This window comes from Akebia trifoliata, chromosome 2, assembly GCF_017979445.1.
Source record: "Akebia trifoliata isolate Shusen 1 chromosome 2, ASM1797944v1, whole genome shotgun sequence".
NCBI lineage: Eukaryota > Viridiplantae > Streptophyta > Magnoliopsida > Ranunculales > Lardizabalaceae > Akebia > Akebia trifoliata.
In genome coordinates this window covers 13,481,345-13,503,260 of record NC_141376.1, presented here as the reverse complement: position 1 = coordinate 13,503,260, position 21,916 = coordinate 13,481,345, and the positions used below count along the sequence as shown (strand labels likewise).

Here is a 21,916-nt window from a genome sequence, read left to right as displayed (position 1 = left end):
GTTAGTTATGAGAGAATACCAAGGGCAAGGAGTATATCATTATTAATTTTAAAACATAGAGATAAATTAAGAGTCGTGATTTTTTGACGTCCCTTGACGTGGCATGGGTTAAAATCATATATTTTTCCTTGATATACACAATTCTACATCTTCCATAAATATGTGCAGTTGTGTATCCCAAGGAAAATCTATGATTCTAGCACCTGTCATGTCAGGGAGAATAATGATTTTCTGACAAGAAAGTCTTCATTCAAATAACACGAATCTATAGATCTTTTTTCCTCGGGATAAAAGATGTGCAGTTGTATATTCAGAGGAAAAAGATCTATGGTTCTATGTCCATGCCACGTAAAACTAAGTATTGAGCAAGTGAAGGCTTTTTATTTGGAAAATCAGCACTCGTACATAAATCAAGTATTCACCAAAACATAGAAAAGCCACGTGTCATTGATAGAGACTTTTTCCTCAATTCTTTGGAGCGGCTGTTCGCATCAAAGTTTTTCCGATTTCCATCTACCGTACAAGACTTAACGGAACAATAAACACTTGGGTATCCGGTTTTTCGTATCGGTCACTGTTTTGACTTTTTGTTCTGTAATACAAATATTCAACGTGGATTTGACCTTATCCAACGTGGCAATGGTGGGCCCCGGGTTCCGGTTATGTCTCTTTGAGTCTTTCCACGAGCTGATAGAGATTTTGACTACGAATCGGGCAGCGGGCAGCCACTCTTGGGCAGCTGAAACACTGAACTCTAGCCTTCCCCTCAGTTAAAGATCATTAGAAAGGCAACCACAAAGGGATAATTCGAACAATTTTTCCCCCAAAGAGACTGAGATAGAAGAGTTACAGTAAAAAAAAACGAAAAAAGGGAGAAATGATTCAGAATTTACCTCAAATCACGTGTTCCTTGTAATGTGCTTCGTTTTCTAATGAGATCGGCCATCAATTTTGAATCGGTTGGTGTTTTTTTGGTCAAAAATGGTGGAGATTTTAATAAGTTTCTCTGTAGAAATTAGGGTTTTTCTGATGCGTTGTTTTAGTGGAATTATTACTGTGGATTTGAGAGGATTAATGAAGTAAGCTCGAGTGGGTGAGGATTTTTAGCTGGAGAAACATGAGAGTCATGGAGCGAGAGATCGTGACTTCGGTTCTTCTCTGGTTGATTCTTTTGTTTCATCCATTAACAACGATCCATGCGAATACGGAAGGTATGCTCGTTGATCTTTATCTATTTTTTGACATTTTTGTGAGGTAGATATGAAGGAATCATGATATTTGCAACTTCGTATAAAATTACTGATGAATTAGATTTCAAAAGGAGCTAAGAATGGTATATTTTCTACTAAATATGCTTAGTTGAGCTTATCTTGTTTTAGAAATTTATCGCAAACCTACGTATTTGGGTAGAAGAACTGACGACGTCATGGAGGGTTGATTAAGAAAAGGAGATGATTGTGGGTTTCATATATATGAGGTGATGGACTTTGGAAGACGAGATTTTGAGAACAAATTAGTTGTTGTATTGGGAGGGTTGATTCAGAATAGTTACAGCGATGGACTTTGTAGGAGAAGGGAACAAGGGGATATGAGCAATCATAAATTAGAAATTGGTTTTTTATTTTTATGCATCACGGTTTACATGTCACAAAATAGATTTCGACTCCCTGATTTGGATACGGGCTTGATTTATCTTTTCATGCCAAAATCAAATTGGGTATGTTCAATTGCATGATCAAGCTAACTGCAGACCCAAAAGAGTGGGTAATAATTTATTTTGACTTAGCACATGTGTGCATATTAATTGTTTGTAGTAATACATTTATACACGACAATAGGTATTAGGTACATATGAAAAATAGTGATCTCTTGGATCAAGCAACGTTGAGTGCCCTAGTGTACGTTATGTACAATAAAAGATTAAAGGATATGCATGTGAAGATTATGGCGAGGGGTGATGAGGAAGATTTACTGCATGCCAATATGGTGAATTCAGGTAATGAATAACTTGTTGAACCACCTGAAGAAGGACAATGGGTGTGGATCAACAAATAGAATAAGAGTGGTGGATGCAGAGACTTCATTATGGCTTAATGACGTCAATGAACTTCTTGTCAATGTTATTGAAATGGCAGTGGCATACTTAGAGCCAATGTGAACTATCACAACATATAGGAGGAAGGCGGTGAGTTTTTAATTCCATAAAGTTGACATTGCAATGCATAAATTCCTAAGCTTTTTAATATATTTTTATTTTAATTAAGTAGATAACTGGGAGGCACCAAAGTAATTGGTGGACGAAGAAGAAGAATGGGTGAATGCAGATTATTCATTCACTATAAATTTTCCCAAGTCATTTGGTTCCATTTTAATAGTCGTTTTTTTTTTTTTTTGTATCAATTGGATTTTCCAAAGTTAGCGGGCCACCACTTTTATTTTAAGAATATGATTCTTATGGAGTTTGATCCCATTTGCAGTTTGCTAGAACTTCTAAGAGGCGATAACTAAGCAAGGTTTCAAGGGAGAGTGGATTCAGACTATAAGGTCATCATTAGCATCTTAGGCCTGATTTTCTTCGATGCAATCTCTTCAATGAGTTTAGGGGCCTCTTTCAAGGGTTCCAATTTTAGGTGAGAGCTTGTTTGTAAGGAGGATATGTTGTCAAGTTTTTTGTTTTTTCCCCTTTGCTATTCCTCTTAGTTGTTCTCTAGGTGATCTATTGACCTCCTTTATGGAGCTGAATGTTGAGTGATGAAGAAGCACTGAGTTAATAGATTGAGTGTAGCATAGATGAGGATGTTGGGATGGATAGTGGAAAGACTGGGAAAAATGAAATTAGAACTGAATGCATTTGAGAAAATGTAGGAGTAGCTTCAATCGGTGATAAACGAGAAGAAAGTCAGTTGAGATGGTTTGGGTATATTCAACCAACTATTTACAAACCCAATTAGAAGGAAAATGTAAGTTGAAGGTGCTAAAAAAGCGAGAGAAAGATCCAAAAGAATGTGGATTGAAATAGTGAAAGCAAATATGAATGCACTTTGCATAACATAAGACATTTCTGTTGACAAAATTGAATGGAGGAAGAAGAATCGGTTAGTTGAACCCAAATCTCTGTGATCAGGATTCAATGATGATACACTTATAACAAAGCTTTGACTTTTTACTTGAATATTTAGTTTTTAATGTAGGTTTGGTTTATGATTTATACTTGAGAGATGAATCATGTTGATAATGCATTGCTATTAAGCGTTTGGCTTGAACATGCCACTCGACAAGATAAACAATAAGAAAAGTAGCACTAGTATGCTTATTTTATTTATTCCTTTTTTTTTTTTTCTTCAAATTTCTATGGTAATATTATTTTTTAGGAATTTTTTAGCATAAAAAGAGATGAAGATGTTGAGATGGATGAGTGGAAAGATTGAAAAAGAATAGAGAATTAGGTATGAACGCATACATGAAGATATAGGGGTGGCCCCATGTTGATACCACGAGCTTGGTTCAAAACCTGCCATCACCCACTAATTTTTTACCACTAACCCATTTCCCTACCAAAAGATAAAGTTGATTGAGGTTTCAGCAAGTGCAATGAAGGCCAAGTACAGTTCCGGTTATAGAAGGAATGTGCAAGTTGAAGGTCCTAAAAGCAAAATAACATGGATTGAGGTAGTAAGAGAGGATGCAAAAACACGTGCAATAAAAGAAGACATAGGTTTAGACAAAACTGAGTGGAGTAAGAAGATTCATTCAGCTGACCACAAATTTTTGAGATAAGTCTTTGATGATGACGGGAACTTCTTAGTTTCTTAATATTCCCAAACATTCTAGATGCCCCTTCGATAATGATTCTGGTAATCCTCATTTTTTAATTTTTATGCCAGTATCATCCAATGGTTTCTCATGATGTATTATTATGATTAAATGTGCTAACATTTTCTTTGTTTTGTTATAACATGGTTTTGAGATTGTTTAGCTGAAACTGACGATTTTTCAATTGTTTTTATTAGTTTTTACAAACTGTAATTGATGCTGTCATGTTCCTCTGTCAACAGGGGATGCATTGCATAGCCTACGTTCCAATTTACTAGATCCTAATAATGTGCTGCAAAGTTGGGATCCTACTCTCGTCAATCCCTGCACATGGTTTCATGTTACATGCAACACTGATAACAGTGTTATAAGAGTGTAAGCATTATCCTTCTGAATAATTTTTTTATGTTATGTGGTCATAATGTAATTTACCACTGGGTGGTTAACATTGCTTTCCATTTTGATGGGGTAGCTTATATGATGGCAATTATTGTCCCTTGTCTTCTTTCAGTGATCTTGGAAATGCGGCTCTATCCGGTCAACTAGTTCCGCAACTTGGTCAGCTTAGAAATTTGCAGTACTTGTAAGTATTGCTCTATCCTACAAATGTTGGTGTTTTCGTTTTTAGCATTCTGCATTTTTTGTTTTTCTTTCTGAAAGTAGGATCCTTCATTTTCAGAGCAGTTTTATTAGTCATACTAGTTCTCCCAGGTTTTAGGATTATGTGCGTATGTTGATCTTCAGAATTTCATATCTATTTTACAAATATCTAATTTATTCGTTATGCTGAAAGGAGATTGGAATTCCTGAAAGTTAAGGTGAGTAAATGTCTCATAAATTATTCATTTTACAAGATTTTTCATCAACTATTTTCAAATTGTGGGGTGTTACATATTCTGGTAAATTTACTCACTTATCTCTGCATGCTTTTCCATGGAAACATATGGTTTATATTTATAATTTTTTGACTAAACATTTCTCTTGATATCTAGGAAATATCTGCACAAAATAATAAATTTTAAGCATCATTCTGGTAAACGTATTGGCGCTTAGCTTCTTTTGATGGGTTGAGTATCTAGAATATCCCTGTTCTTAGCACCGTCTTGCCTGAGCATCTCAAGTTGTTTATGTCTCGTTTACTCTTTGTTTCTTAAGTCACAGTGCATACACCTTAACTCAATAAGAGTTTCAAACAACCACCACCATAATATCAAACCATGGTTGTGTTTAACAACTCAATACATGTCTGAAATGGCAAAAATCCTCAAGTGTTGGGTGCTCGCTGCATATTTGAAGTCCTTACTCCTGTACTTTGAAGTTGTAAGCTTTTAAGGTGGGTGTTTGACATGACATCACTTGCATTTGTATGCTTTCATACAATTGAAATCTTAAATACTAAAAAATATGTGTTTCAACTTTTTTATGTTGCTAATGTGGGGCATCTGCAAGTTCATTTTAGGGTGTGTGCTCAGTTGGCCCCGAGTTTCCTAAAATCCACAGCATTACCCGGTTGGTACGGTGATTATTGTATTCATGATTTAGGATGCATGGACGAGCTTAGATCACCATAAATTTCTTGTTTTATTATGCCAGAGGTGCATTGTCTGAGTCAACGAAATTTCGATCTGATGCACTCCCTTAACCGTTAGGACCCACTGACCTCCGAGCCCTGTTTTTTGCTCTGGCTTGGGTGGTTTGATTTACCTGTCCCAGGCTCATAACGGTCATCTGGCTCCACTAGCTTTTATTCGGTATTCTACATTGGGCCCACCAATACCAAAGGGACACGTGTCCTTGTCTCAGAGCTTGACAGAAATGGGCTGCAAACGTAACTTACGCCGTGTTGACAGACACTTCTTGTCATGATCATTATATGTCAGGCAATAGTAGAAAAAACCCAAAACAAAATTTTGCGTGTCTATAATGCAATTTTTTCTTGTCTTGTTCATTTAACTCATTAGTTCATTGAATTTATTTTGAGTTTATCATTTTATTTATATATTGAATATTGAGTTCAGCAGTGAATCAATGCACAAAACACAAAAAATTAAAAAAAAATCATTAGGAACCTACTTTGATTAATGTAATCTCTAGAAGTTTTAGAGCAATAGAATCGATGAAAGTGATTGGTTCACCTGAAAATTGGGTTTTCGAGTATATATTTTATATTTAATTAATTAATTAATTTTGTGGTTAAGGCGTGGGTAGGATCAAATAGAGTGATCCTAGAAAAAGAGAGTAGATACGTGAGGTTCAATGGGTTTTGACCTCATCTACTTGGGTTTAGGAGTCGTCACTATTTAAAGAGTTTAAGGTGTGAATGGACACCATTAAAGAGTTTTAGAAATCTGTTTTTCCAATAACTTGGTGACTCGAATTGATCTTAACCTAGAGGTCAAGGGTAAGGAGGTTCGGTTGTGAGACAATGAAGGTGTTAGGCACTTTGTCTCACCCACCAAGTTGGTGGTTACCAAGAATTGGGCCAAAAGTGAAGTAGAAAACTGTCTCATTCTTTTTAAAAATGATCATTGTTTTCATTTTTTATATATATTAAATTATCAAAAAGAGGAAAAAACAAAGCAAGGAAAATCATTGTTTTCATTTTTGATTGATGTAAATTTTATTAAGTATCAAAAAGAGGAAAAGAAAAAAAAAGCAAAGCAAGGAGGTCGAGAAGGTCTACCTCCGACAGGAATTAGACACAAGAAGAAAACAAAAGGCGAGAAAACAAAGACGGCTACTCAGGCCCAACAAACAGTATTCCACCTAAAAAGAAAATCTTCAAAGTAGACACGCTTAAAGCCCTTGAAGATTTTATACAAGAAAAGAAACATAGAATGGATAAGATGATATCTTGTAGAGAGTGCTATGATCCTTCAGAAGTCCAACAATTCCTTTCTGTCCAAATCCTTCAACCCATGATAGAATGGGTCAAAGAGCATAGAATCCTTTTTTCTACTCTAGGATATTTTGCCATCTACTGAAAAGCGCAACCACTGGATGTGGGAAACACCATTTGAGATTAAATAGGAAATGAAGTGAGATTGGATGGTGCAGGAGAAATCACAACGAATAAGCAAGTGGTTAACAGATTCACCATTTGCCTTGTAAAGGAAATAATAGTCAACTGAAGCAATAACTCGAGTGATGATGTTATCCAATATTAAGATTTTACCTAAACTAGCACAGACCAAATGACAAAAGTCACCTTCAAAGGGACTGTTGGCCCCCAAATAGCAACAGCTGGAAACTCGAAATGTTGGAAACGGGACAAAGCATGATAGAAGGAACTTAGCGTATGGGTGTTGATTCCAAGAGGAATTTTATGTGAGTCCTATTATCAATAACTATTGTTGCTTTGTTGGCAATAAGGTGGTCTATGATTTAGAAACTGTGCTTTGCTTAGGGTTATTTTTGAAGTAGTTAGTGTATGGTTTTGTATTACATTGCAGCTCTTTCACCGTACAAAGCATTGAAATAATTTTTTCCTCTTGATTTCTGCAGGGAGCTGTATAGTAATAACATGAGTGGACCAATCCCTAGTGACCTTGGGAACCTGACAAGCTTGGTGAGCTTGGATCTCTACTTAAACAATTTCATTGGTCCTATTCCAGACACATTGGGCAAGCTTACAAAATTGCGTTTCCTGTATGAATACTAAACCTTCACCTTATTTTCTTGAATATTTAATTATTAGTTTGTCTCCAATACTTCATGTATGCTAATGTCATGTTTTGATTAACAGTTTTTTAAATCAATTTTTTATTTATTTTTATCTTCAGTGCAATGGTGAAGTAATAACCTAGGGTTTAATCTGCACAAGTCCTGAAGTTTTCCCTCACTTCAAACCCTACACAAACTATTGGACCGAAGAATGAAAATTTCTAATATTATAATCAACTTATTTTCCATCATGAATAACCATATATTTATGAACTTCTAGCTGGACCCACTAATTCTAATCAAACTCTTCGACCCCAATTCAAACACTCGTCTATCTTATCAAGATTAACAATAAAATATATAATCCAACTGATCACAGAACTAATTACAATCCCATTCTAAACTTTATGTTTGGCTATTGCTTGGCTTATAAATTGTGGTTGTACAGTGTCGTGTTCTATACACTGATCAGAGTATCAACTACCTCGTAAGGACCCTTTTCTGCAAAATCTGCTGAGTTTGGAGGAGAAGGAGAACATGCTTTCTGGAGCCACTATTTTGCAAATTAAAGCATTTCCTCACACGGACCAGAAAACCATAACCTAAGTTGGCCTGATTATTATGCTTAAAGCTTTCATCCCTATGTAGTTAGCATATTCATTTAACTTTTCCTTTGCCACCTATACAACTTGAACAAACCCATATCGGGGAAAAAAAGATGCTAAAATGTTATTGCAACTTCAGATTCAGTTTCCATGGTATATTTATTATGGTTCTCCACTTGTGCACAGCCATATATGCATGTGCAGGGAGTTTTCATGACCCAAATGTATGTGATCATGGTAGAATTACCACTATTGACGAATCTGGTTATTATCAGTGGACCTGTTGTCCGTAATTAAAAAGGTAAATGTCCCAAAAGAGGGCTAATGTAGTCATCTCACAACAATTTAAAAAGAGAATTACCCAAAAGAATGACTCATGAGAAAACACATGATCCCCACTGTGTAAACTCAAAATCCAACGATTGAGATTTATACGTATCCCCATAATACAAATCTCGCAGATACTTATCTCAAGGATAAATATCTACCGTTCAATTGTATGTTTAAATGGCTGGGATCATTATTTTTTCCCCGTGTCATTCTTCATGAGTCAGCGGATCCTGACCCTATATATATGCGCATGGGATTATTATTTAATTGGCTGGTGAGTTCTTTAATTGGTGTGACTTTCAACGTTAACAATATTATGTATGTATTATGCATCTACAAATGTTATTTAAATTTATACACCATTGTTCTGATAATTTGGAACTTACCATTGAGTTCTCTTGGAATGTATATGGATGATAGCCGGCTTAACAACAACAGCTTGACCGGTCACATTCCCATGTCCTTGACTAATGTCACTGCTCTGCAAGTCTTGTAAGTATCAAGTTGGTCTCTTTTTTGTGTCATTCAGAAGTCATTTATTTCTCATCTTTTCCAGCTTTTGTTTGTTTGCTATAATGTACCATTAACATTTTGCGGTATGCAGGGATTTATCCAACAACTTACTATCTGGGGTGGTTCCAGACAATGGCTCCTTTTCACTATTCACTCCCATCAGGTCTGTTAACGGTAAACAATAAATTATGTGAACAGTAATGGTTTTTTATAATCATTGCAAGTGTTCTACTGACTGCTGGTTCCCTGTTTTATAGTTTTGCTAATAACGTGGGTCTCTGTGGCCCGGTTACTGGACATCCTTGCCCAGGATCTCCTCCATTTTCTCCACCTCCTCCATTTGTCCCACCACCACCAGTTTCGTCTCCAGGTGAATTTTTTATTTTTCATTTTTTTTTCTTTGTTTGATTATGTATCCAAGTTGAAGCTGCTATTTTGTACATCATGCTTTCTCAACTTGTCTTTAGCCTTTGGTCTAATTCATTCCCTATTGGTTTGGCCTGGCTTTCCTGACATCTCTTCCTGATTACTCTAGTTTTCCTCTTCTGTTGATTCTCTCCACTAGCATAATGAACCGAGTAGAGAATTAGTTATGTAGTAGTTTATTAAGTTGTGTCGAGATTCATTGGATCATTTTAGTGTTGTAGTTACGTAACCCATTATCTATTTAATAAGACTTCAACTGGAGATCAAAGTAATCTGGGTTTATCAAACTTCACATGGTATCAGAGCCATGACTGGCTATGATCTTGCGATCAGGAGGGCCATGCTCTTGGATTCTTAACCCTATTTGTTTCTCACATTCTGTCGTTGAGACCATACAGCAAACACTTTATATGCATTTTTGGTTTCTACAATTATTTCTTCTTCAGAAGTAACACCGCTGCACACCTTAAAGAAAAGGAAGACATGATGAGGAGAAACTGAAGATTGTCATTGCTTTCTTGTTCCTATTGCTCCCTCTTGCCTTGGTTATTTATCATGTAGAATGACAATCTATCTGTTGTGTTTGTTGCCCTCACCATTTGCACCACTCGATGCATCCACCATTGCTCCTCCCATAGATTATGATTTCTCTTCACTGAATTTCTCTATGATTGATTGTCGTCTCTTTCCATCATTCGCATCACCATCATGAATTTCTTCACTCATGTAAGTGTTTGCAAATAAAAGATTTAAAATCCCTCTTTGGTGAATTGATGGTGAAAACTTGCATGAAGTCTTCTCCTATATCTACTCTCCCACTTCTATGTCGATGGTACAGTTTTGAGGAGAGCCATCACTCTTTAGTCTTTATTAGTTTGTTTTATCACATGTACGAGAATCTTATCTTCTGCTTTAGTGGGTTTGTAGTTTTTAGTTGTGGGCCTACTAGTAAAGTCCAAAGCCTTTGTCATATTCTTGTTTAAGATGGATATGGTCCATCCATGTAAGTAATCCAAAATGAGGCCCACATTGAGATAATATGTTAGGCCCGATTCTCAATCCAACCCATATCATTGTTCAAGCCATAGATCAAGTAGCCCAATCATCTTTCCTTCATGTAAGAAGAAAAAAACAAAAAAAAAGGTGGGAAAAGTTTGCACCACCAATGTGACCTACATTGAGATAATATCTCCTTTTCAGACCCAAAAGAAGCCCCATTTGGCTCAAGCCTAATTGGTTGAGACCAATTTTGAGCCTCTGAATCTTCTAGCATCAAGCTCACTTTGGCCCATTGAGGCCCATAGATGTTGTTGCCAATGATCAAGCCAATGAAAGAGCCACCATTAAGCCCTTTTGTGGTCCATTAGAGACCATTTGATCATCAAAATATTTTTGAATTAATATCTATCGGGTTTTAGTCTTGCCTAAACTAATTATGGCCCTAGAGGCCCATTTGAGTTGAGCAAGTGCTAAGATGCAACAATTAAGACATCTTCTTCATCCCCATCAACGGCATGCAGTTGGCAATCATATACATCAACAAATAAGGGATGTGATCTTCAATGACCAGAATTGATGTTTCGGCTACCCAACAACAATTGAGTTATGACTTCATCACAGGAATTGCACTTATGTAATCAATTATATGCTCCTTCTTCAGAGAATTAGTTATGTAGTAGCTTATTAAGTTGTGTCGAGATACATTGGATCATTTAGTCTTGTAGTTATAGTGGTTATGTAACTACCTGTAACCCACTATCTATTTGATAAGACTTCAACCGGAGATCAAAGTAATCTGGGTTTATCAAACTTCACAGAACCCTCAATTGCTATCATTGTATTTGGAAGTGGTATTAAAAAAGTAGGGTTTGCAAGAATTGTGTGTAGTCTTGGTTTTGAGGTACATCTTGGTCAGTTGAACAACTAAAATGTCTTCACCGTGACAAACTTAGACAATGACTACACACCCAGAATAAACCTTTGATGTCTCATTCAGGTCATGGTTGAGACCAGCACATTCCGATGAATCATGCTTTTACGGTTCAGTACAGTAGCCAACCAGAGACTTATTATTTTCTTCCCTACCAAGTCTTTGGTTGTTGCATTTGTTTTTGCTTGGAGATATGTGGATATCTGTTTGCTGCATTTCTCCCATTACTTTTTTGATAGCCAACCACATTTTTTTTTTCACTTTTCAAAAAAAAAAAAAAAAATGTGGTGGCATTAACATAAATTTTGGGTTTTGACAACCCCTAAAATCAAAAGAAGTCATGGGATTAGATATTGTTGTGTTGATTGTAATTCAATTGAGGTTGCTTATTGTTGTTTTTGTATAAGGGGTAAGTTGTGATTTATGGGTTTCAATGATCCAAATTCTGCATTAAAAGGATTAAACTATCTTATACTATTTGTTAAATGTCAGGGAGTAGTGCCTCTAGCACTGGAGCTATTGCTGGGGGAGTGGCTGCTGGGGCTGCTTTATTGTTTGCTGCCCCTGCAATTGGGTTTGCATGGTGGCGTCGACGAAAACAACCAGAGCATTTCTTTGATGTACCAGGTTAGTGTTCTGATCAAATATTGTTGTAAATTAAACATATAGTATTTTTTAAATAATAATTAAACATATAGTATGGATGTATTATGACTTGTTTACACCTCCTTGCAGCTGAAGAGGATCCTGAAGTTCATCTAGGCCAGCTTAAAAGGTTTTCTCTGCGAGAACTACAAGTTGCAACTGATACTTTTAGCAACAAAAACATTCTAGGTAGAGGTGGATTTGGTAAGGTATACAAGGGACGTCTAGCCGACGGTACATTAGTTGCAGTAAAACGACTAAAAGAAGAGCGGACACCAGGTGGGGAGCTGCAGTTTCAGACAGAAGTAGAGATGATCAGCATGGCTGTGCATCGGAACTTACTTCGTTTACGTGGTTTTTGCATGACCCCGACAGAACGTTTGCTTGTATACCCTTACATGGCTAATGGAAGCGTTGCATCATGTTTGAGAGGTATTATTTAGTAGCATTTCTACATTCTTTTAGGTGACAACTTTCTTGTGTTCTGTTTTCCTTATCCTTGGATTTGGCTATTTCATGCATGGTTTCAAATCTCGTTATTTCGTTACGTCTTTGTTCATAGTGAGATCAAGTTGTCTCGGACGAGTCATCTCATTCAAGGATGAGTTATTTCATCTTCAATTTTGAACTAAAAGCCCTCAATTTTTCTTCGCAGACCAGTCGTCTTCAATCTCTTTGAACAAAATAATTTAAACCTTAAATTCGACCTCAAGATTCTATCTACTTCAATTCTTTAACCTTCTAACCTAGGATTTTCAAAGAAGTATTAAACGATAAAAATTTGGTTAGAAAAATCTAGGGTTTTCTACATAGGGTTAAGGAAAGGTAGACATCATTGATCTGAATATAAGGTTGAATATATTAAATAAATTTACCATTGAGTTTAGGTTGAAAAACTTGAGTCGGTTTGGAAAGAAAAATCAGGGATTTTTTTTGCTGTTGGAGATGATGGCAATTTGGTCTTCCTCATAAGCCTGAAGTCAAGGAAGGCATGGCATCAGTTTCAAATTCAAAACACGGGTATCTCTAATATTTACCAAAACTTTAGGGGCATGTCTAGATTTCCAAAGTTTTCTATGTCTTTTCAATACATGAATACTTATCTCGTCCAAGATTTGCAAAATCTCAGCCGAGATATCTTGGTTATCTCATGGGGTTCTGCTCAATTGAGATGCCGTGACTATCTGTCTCGTTCATGGACGATACCGAGATGACTCGGGTGAATCATCTCGGTCCCGGACAAGATTTGAAACCCTGATTTCATGTGAAGTGTGACTTGCATCATCTAATTGTGTTGCTTACTTATGTTGCATCAATTTAATTTGGTAGAACGTCAACCATTGGATCCCCCACTTGATTGGCCAACTCGGAGGCGTATTGCGTTGGGATCTGCAAGAGGGCTTTCTTATCTGCATGATCACTGTGATCCGAAGATTATTCATCGTGATGTGAAAGCTGCTAATATTTTGTTGGATGAGGAATATGAGGCAGTTGTTGGGGATTTTGGGTTGGCTAAACTTATGGACTATAAGGATACCCATGTGACCACTGCTGTGCGAGGCACAATCGGACATATAGCCCCTGAGTACCTCTCCACTGGAAAGTCTTCCGAAAAGACGGATGTTTTTGGCTACGGGATCATGCTTCTAGAGCTTATAACTGGACAAAGAGCATTTGATCTTGCTCGGCTTGCCAATGATGACGATGTTATGTTGCTTGATTGGGTATGGATGTACTGCATTCCTCAATATATATTCTTCTCTAATGAGTTTATCATTTTTAAGCTAATATATCTATTTAGTTCATAATTCATTCCTTCATCTTTAGAGTATTGTTGTTTTATAAGTTTGGATTTTTGGCTAGGATTCAGTAGTAATTACTGGCAATTGGCTGGACAAGTTTTGGATTTCTAGGTTCAGAGCTAGTTCAGCTTTCAAACATTTAGGTTTTGGCCAGTTTTTATTCTCTTTTCCTTTTCTGTTTCCCAAATTCCATTATTGGGAGCTCTAAGTCTCAAGTAATTAAAGAATGAAACAGAAAGGCCAATTGTTCGGCGGCTGGGTTGTCTTGTGATATTAAGTTCAACTTCAATCTTCTGTTATTACTTAAAACCCCTGTGAGGCAGGACTGGAAACCAACCTTGAACCCCTTCTTATGCTAACCACTAACCCCACCCCCCCCCAAAAAAAAAGAACTGGAAACTAACCTAATATGATGAATTTGAGATCAAAACAAAACTGATTATAAAATATAATGTTTAATCCACCACAAATCACTTAGAACAACTAAAGAGTAATTAGAGACAATTCAAGACCCAAATCACAATCTTACAATGCTAAACCTTAGAAGTTTGAAAGAGGTTTCCAATGTAAGACTGAACTTCCACTAGCCTAGGATTCCAAACCAGCACAATCAAATTTCTCTGGACCTTTCAAGGATTTCAAGAAAGTAGTTGGGCCCAAAGGTTGATCTAAAGTGGTTACATTCAATAATTGGACTAAGTCATGATACTAAATTAACAAGCAATTTCCCGCAACGTTATTCTTTAGGAAATTAGGGGAAAGAAAAAAAACGGGTCAAAATCAGGTTAGATATGGGGATTTGCGGTTGGGGAAGGGTTCGGCCAAAGGTTGTAGGTCAAGAATGGGTTCAAGTAGGGTTTTAGGGGTTAGGAAAGTGTGGCTCGGGTAAATAGGGTTAGAGTTTGGCTGGCTAAGGGGGGCAGAGTAGGGTTTGAATGGGGTCACGGGGCTGGGTTAGGGTTTTGGATGGGATTGGATTGGATGGATGTGGGCTGGGTGTGGATCAGCTGGGGTGAATAGGGGTGGGGGGGGTGTGGTTCGGCTGGGGAAAATAGGGTTAGAGTTTGGCTGGCTAAGGGAGGCAGGGTAGGGTTCGAATGGGGTCATGGGGCTGGGGTTAGGGTTTCAGATGGGATTGGATTGGATAGATGTGGGTTGGGTGTGGATCGGCTGGGGTGTGGTTCGGCTGGGGAAAGATCCAAGAGAAGAAAACTAGACAGAAGATGGAGAAGAAGACAAAAAAAAAAAAGTTGAGAAACTACATAGGAGCCTCTGTCTGCCTCCTCGTCCTCTGATAAAATCTAAACCATGAAGCACTGAAGTCTCATCACACCTTGGGAACTTTGATTTTATAGTACTTGCTGTAGTAGGTTATCACCACTTGGTTGCAGCAGTCATCACTTACATTTGCAAACATGTCCACTAATGTGTTCAACCTAGTCCTCTGTGAAGTCATCTGGAGTCTTCAGAAGCATATCTCATTTAAAGTCAAGCAAACTGATTTAGTTCAGTTCAGCTTCAGGGCCCCTAGCCTTAGCCCCCAGAGATGGTGTAGATCCTGCCTTCAATCCCTTGTATTCTACCAGCACATCCACATTTGCACATATATACACTTGTATAAATGTAAAAGAAGGAACAAATTCAATAACAATAGCCAATCAGTTAGGTGGATCATAAAACCCACATGACCCATCTGTATTATTTCACAGGTGAAAGGGCTTCTGAAAGAGAAGAAATTGGAAATGCTGGTCGATCCAGATCTGAAAAACAACTATATTGAGTCTGAAGTGGAGCAGCTGATCCAGGTTGCACTGCTCTGCACACAGAGCTCCCCAATGGATCGACCCAAGATGTCAGAAGTTGTGAGAATGCTTGAAGGCGATGGGTTGGCAGAGAAATGGGAGGAGTGGCAGAAGGTAGAGGTTGTTCGTCAGGAGGTCGAGCTCGCTCCACACCGGAACTCTGAATGGATTGTGGACTCCACTGAAAACCTCCATGCCATTGAATTGTCTGGCCCAAGATAACATTGCCACAATTGAAGGTAAATAAGGTAATGGTTTATGCCTAATTTTTCATATATGTATTTTTGTTTCTTTTGTAGCTCTTGCCCGCCTTATTAGTATATGAATCTTTGTGCGGCCCATTTGTAGTATCTGTCTCTTCTATTTCTTGGTGAAAAGATGCTGTGAGTTGAGGCAGTTAAAAGCGCGACCACAAAAGCACCAATGCATGTCATGTTTATCTTTTGCAATGGTCTGTATTCTTAAGATAGTAAGGATTTGTAAGATGGCTAATAATACCTTGCTGTCTTCACAAAACAATACAAATCTCTCTCTCTCTCTCTAGTTTTGGTTTTTGGTGAATATTTGAGATACCCTTGAATGCAGTTTTCTGTAAGAGACTAATAAAAGATGACCGAAATGCTGCTTCTTCGCGAACTCTTAGTCTCTCCCCCACACAAATTGTCTTGAATCTCATCAGCCTAATGGGTAAAATTACTCAAATCCGCCTTTCATCCGTGGCTTCAACCTTCCTGGTAATAGTTTTCTTCTCTACTTCAACCTCAAGAGTCCCTCTCCTTCAGACCTCACTAATAAAGGTATGGTCTTTCAGGAGATTGAAGACAATGGGTTGTGGGGAAGAAAAATCAAGGATTTTTTGCAAGAGTATCGGGGGGTCTCTCAAGTAGTCACTAAATGTTTGAATTATATTAAAGTTTAAGACTTACCTTATGGAGTCATCAATAACTTGAGTGTAGGAGAATCTCAAGGTTGTAAAAGAAAAATGCATGAAGGGCTTTCCCCAATTTCTGATTAGCGTTCACAATATTGTTAATGTACACAAAGAAGTGGAAAATTTGTGGAGTAACTCCTAAAGATAAGAGGAGAATAAGCATGTTTATTTATTGGGGACGGTTCTGCAGCCCTAAAGTTTGCTAAGTTTGGTGCTAAACATTTTTCAAAATATGGCTTAGAAGCTTTGGAATGGGCTGATTTTTTGTGAGGATGATCTCTATGAAGAGGAGATCATCCTCACCAAAAATCAGCCTATTTCAAAACTTCTAACCCCATCAAAAGTGATTTACAAAAATTGGACGGTCCATGATTCTTCAACTTGTAAACTAAGGTTAGAAATTTCAAAATGAGCTGACTTTTTGTGAGGATGATTTCTTCACTGTAGAGATCATCCTCACAAAAAATCAGCCTATTCCAAAACTTCTAACCCTATCAAAAGTGATTTACAAAAAATGTTTGGCACCAAACTTGACAAACTTTAGGGCTGCTGAACCGCTCCCTTATTTATTTATTTATATATTTATAAATAAAAGTTCATTTAATCAAGAAAGCTGCTATTGGCACGCCCACTTTTACTCATTACACCCCAATTTAATTTTTTTCTTTTATGAAAAAGTCAATGGCTGAGAATTGTTGTGAGATAACTAATATTCTTATTGGACTTGGACTCCAAGAGATAGGGCAGTATCAAAAGTGACCTTTCCCAAGGATTATTGGGTCAATCAAACGTAAATGTTTTGTTATCTTCTTCTACAATTTCTTGTCCAAAATCATCCAAACTTTTCGATAGGTTTCTAAACCAGTATCAATCATAATAATTCATAGATAAACTAGTTATCTTTCCATCTAAACATGTTTCAAGGATTCAAATAATCTAATCATGCGTGGATTTTAATGAATTTAGCTTTAGATTGAAATCATAATTTCATTCTTCTTAATTTAAAATGATTTTCTACAAAATAATTGTAACTAAAGGGTAAAAGGGATGAGTTTTTACATGTTTAGCATCTTCTATGATGCAATAGTTTCAAAATAAACTTCCAATGATCCTCTTTGTTCACTTTTCGTTTTTTCTTTATGATGAAATCATGATTTATTTGGGATCTATGTGTAACCCTTGACGAGACGAAAAATTTCTTATCTCTCGTTGGGTCTTGGACTACGCTCTACATCTTTAGATCTGGATTTGAAGTTCTTGGGAGGATAGGGACAGGATTTTGCTCTTAAAGAAAATAATGAAAAATCTGTAAATTTCATATAATTGTGAAATTTATAGTGATCTAGGGACTTGAGAGTTATTTTCAAATTTATTTTCTTTCATTTAAAATCTCTATGTCCTTGGCTCCAATTTTAACGAATTTATAGTGCATTTTGGGTGATTTTTAGATATGAACCTAATAGTGTCATTATTTTTTTTCAGAATCAACTCGTATCAAATTTTCTTTTTTGCCACAAAGTTAGTCTGTGTTAAAAGAAATCCTCGAGATATGCATAATGTGATGATCAATTACCTCAAGATACGTGTTGAAAATTTAAGGCGTTACATCCTTCCCCACTAAAAGGAAATTTTTTCCTTGAAATTGAAATAAATCTCAATTAGTGAATAAGTTTGTATTTAATTCTTCAAATAGTACTCATGATTAATATCTTAATTATTCATTTTCCGAATTTGTGATTCTCCATAAATCTTTTATCCAAAAGAAGACTGATCAAGAACTTATTCATCAACGTATATTATGCATTACATATATTGTTCACCAAACTCTAAATCAATGATCTACTGTTACCATTCCTTATATATCTCCTTTTAACCACAAAATCGTTTAGTGTGAACAACAATCTTACTTTCAAATTATACATCTTCTATTTTCATCAAATTCCCCAATACGACTCTGAAGATTTTTATTTTTTCCCCCTACAATTATAGTTTTTCTCTAATTCATACTTGCCACTATATTAAGAACTCAATCTATTATCTCTTTCGACATATAACAAGATACCATAACCATTTCTTACCTTCTTCTGCTATAGTTCCAATTCTTATCTGTTTATGCTATAGTTCCAATTCTTATCTGTTTTATGTGCCTTAATAATTCTTTCAATGATTTGGGGTCATACTTTAATCTGAGTTACATAACTCTTTTGTTTATCTACTTTTGTTGGAGTATTGAACACAATAATTATACTTTCTTCTCTCTATGAGACTGGACGACTCATCTCTTTGACTACTAACAACTTGTGCTACCACATTAGGATTACTAAATTGCAATCTAAAGTAAAGCCTAAATATTTAGACACTTCATCTATCCCTTTTGTCTCATTTACCATTCTTTATGTGAGAATAAGAACTTGAGGTTCATATGTTTGAATACATTTCGAACACTTTTCCATATCGATGGTGTGTCCAAACCATCAATGCAAGGATGATAATTATTAACTCCAAATCTTCCATAGAATTATGTTTAAACTTTGAAATCCTAAAATAGTTAATTAGTTGCAATGATCTAGCTTTCATCATGAGTGGCAATATTCGTACCTTAATGATTTTATCAAAGAAATTTGTCTATTTATGTTTGTGGTTGTTATTCTTAGCCTTTCTACAATAGTAGATGCGATATAAATATGAACATACGTATAATCTATCATTGCATATGTTAAGCAATTATATATCATAATCATGCCTTCCGCAACATCCTCTGAGGTTGTAAGGTTGGTTTGAGTTCTAGCATAACACAGAGTGTTTATAATCCATTGCGGTACCTTGGAACACTATCTCCTTACGTGTCTCAATTCCCTACACTAGTAGCATCTAAGAAGTTCTTTATTTTCTTGAATCGTTGATGTCTTCTATAACTATGCCAAGGTTGTTAAAAGCGCTAAACGGGACATAGGCGACAAAAAAATAGTGTCTATTTGTTTAGATTTATTAAAAATAATGCAAAAATAAGAAATAGGAAATTTTTTTTTTGGACAAATATGCACTTGTCAAGTAACATCAACTATTTAAAAAATTCCCAAGTCAATAATCAATTAAAACCTATAACCCAACAAATCAACCTAACAATTACTATTTAAAATTCATTAAAGTAATAATTAAGAAAAATATGTAAATAGAGTATTTATAATTTAGTTTTTATAGATATCAACTAAGTTAACAAAAATCCTCTAATTTGAAGTCAATAATGTACTCATCCCTTCAATTGACCGAGGCATTGTTACACTATGTGAAAATTGGAAAATTCTATAGGAAAACTCCACGGCTTAGGCCACCGTAATTTGAGATGTTCTTTAGATTTGACGACCTAGAGTTGTCAAATTTCTCCCATCCTCCATTAATTTGACGATTTTGACCTAGTGGAAGAAAAAATTCGACAATGAAAAATTTGATGTCATGGTCAGTCAAATTTTACGAAATTTTTAGGCCCAAGGCCGTTGAATATGAACTTTTTTCACATTGTCACCACCACCATCATCACCGTCGTCATCTCCCTCCTTTGCTTGAAACTAAGCCCAAACTTTCAACTTTGAGAAGTCTTAGAAGTATTAATACTAAAAAGATTTTTATATAAAGCCCTTAAAGTTTTGGTAAATATTTTAGACACCCTTATGTTAAAAAAAATCTAATAAGACATCCTAGACCATGGTCTTCTTGAAAAGACTAAAGAAAAAAAGAATTTTTTTTAAAATCCCGCTTTAAGCTTTAAACGTTGGGCGCCTAAGCAAGCTAGGGGCCATTTCGACACCTAGGCCCCACTTTTGACAATTATGACTACGATGACTCTTGAAATATTCTAAGCTTTCAACCATTATTCCAGATTGTTTGGAGGTGATATTGATATTTTATTAATCTTTTAAAAATAATATGGCCTCATTGGTCCTTTAATTGGCTTCCCTAACATCTTACTAAGCCACTCATGTCTAATCGGTAGAAGTTGATCAAGACATAAGTTTCTTTCATGTCCCAATTCACCACATGCATAACATGCAACGAGTCTTTCTTTTGATTGATTTTTCAGTATGTGCTCTGTTGCTTCTTATAAAAATTTTCCACCTCTTGAGTTGATAATATTATAGACTCACTTCTTATGTAAGAATGTTGCATCCTCGAATTACCTTGTTTAGTATTCTACTATCTTTTGTTAGACTCCGATTCCATTCTTTTTCCTGAACCTTGATAGTTGATATGATGGTTATACTTTCTCCATATTCTTTTGTAGTTTCCCATGTAGTGGAATCTTTACTTCTTGATTTTTTGAGGATTTATCATTATGATGATGAACTAGCATATTTGTTATCCACCTCATCATTTTTGCTAATTGACCTATCATAACCATTTGATCTTCGAATATTTTTGTTTGTTTCTTTTCCATTCCAATCCTATTTTAGGATATTTCTAAGATTGCTTGCATCACAATCTTCATCTCTGTAGGTTTTCTCAGCTCGAATAGATTTATCCCAGAAGATTCGCTCCTTGTAACTAGCCTGGATGCATTTCTTCCTCTTTTCATCCTATTTGATTTGCAAGTTCAAGTATAGTCTTGAGAGCTTCTTTTGATCTACTAATATTCTAATGAAATCTTTGGCAGTCCATCTTTTATATAACAAGTTTTTATAATCTTGTTTTTTAGAATTTTTATGAGGTTTCAAAGCTTTTATGTATTCCTAATAATTAATTGTCATGGTGTAACTAAGTTTGGGATTATTCTTTCTTTTTCAATTTTCAGTCATGCCCGCCTTGTTAATTCCTAGAATAGAATACTATCACGTAACTCAACAATTTCTATGACTCTAGTGAAGGTCTTATAATATTCTTTATCTCATGACTTACACAATCGTATTGAACTTCTTAATATTACTCATCTTATCTCCCGACTAGACTCTAACAGAGCTCTAGACACAGGTGAGCTCTTGTCCCATATGGAATTAATATTGGTTTACTCAAAATGGACTATAAATTCATTAAAATCGAAACTCAAGACATAGAGATTTTAAATTAAAGAAAATAAATTTGATACTAACTCTTATGACCCTAGTCACTATAAATATCATACTTACAAGAAATTTACAGATTTTCATTCTCTTCTCTAAGAAATTTGAAACTAGCTCTAGACACTAATGTTCTCATTTTTATTTTTTTTTTTCAGAATCAACTCTAATCAAATTTTTTTTTTTGTTATAAGGCTAACCTTAGTTAAAAGAAATCCTCGCGATATGCATAATGTGACGATCAATTACCTTGAGATATGTGTTGAAAATTTAAGACGTTATAGCCCGTGTCGTAGGCACATGCGAACTCTAATCTATATAATTAAATACAACTGTAAGACCCAACGTTTGCTATAGTTTTGAGGGACATATGTCTCATCCACCCTTTTGTATTGTCCCTACTTTATT

At 35.8% G+C, this 21,916-nt stretch overlaps 1 protein-coding gene across 2 annotated transcripts; it reads left to right on the top strand.

Annotated features, from left to right (window-relative positions):
• The first annotated feature begins 746 nt into the window (after window positions 1-746).
• Window positions 747-16,069, top strand: LOC147409667 (LRR receptor kinase BAK1-like). Of its 2 annotated transcripts, XM_086431311.1 has the most exons (12): window positions 747-1,211; window positions 4,056-4,188; window positions 4,325-4,396; window positions 7,318-7,461; window positions 8,832-8,903; window positions 9,016-9,087; window positions 9,182-9,294; window positions 11,773-11,907; window positions 12,016-12,357; window positions 13,255-13,649; window positions 15,437-15,777; window positions 15,878-16,069. In XM_086431311.1, exons 1-11 carry the CDS (start codon window positions 1,118-1,120, stop codon window positions 15,749-15,751), a joined length of 1,887 nt encoding a protein of 628 aa, XP_086287437.1. In that variant the 5' UTR covers window positions 747-1,117; the 3' UTR covers window positions 15,752-15,777; window positions 15,878-16,069. The 2 variants fall into 2 exon arrangements, with proteins under 2 accessions (XP_086287437.1, XP_086287435.1); XM_086431309.1 differs by having other exon boundaries at window positions 748-1,211; window positions 15,437-16,069.
• The last annotated feature ends 5,847 nt before the right edge of the window (window positions 16,070-21,916 follow it).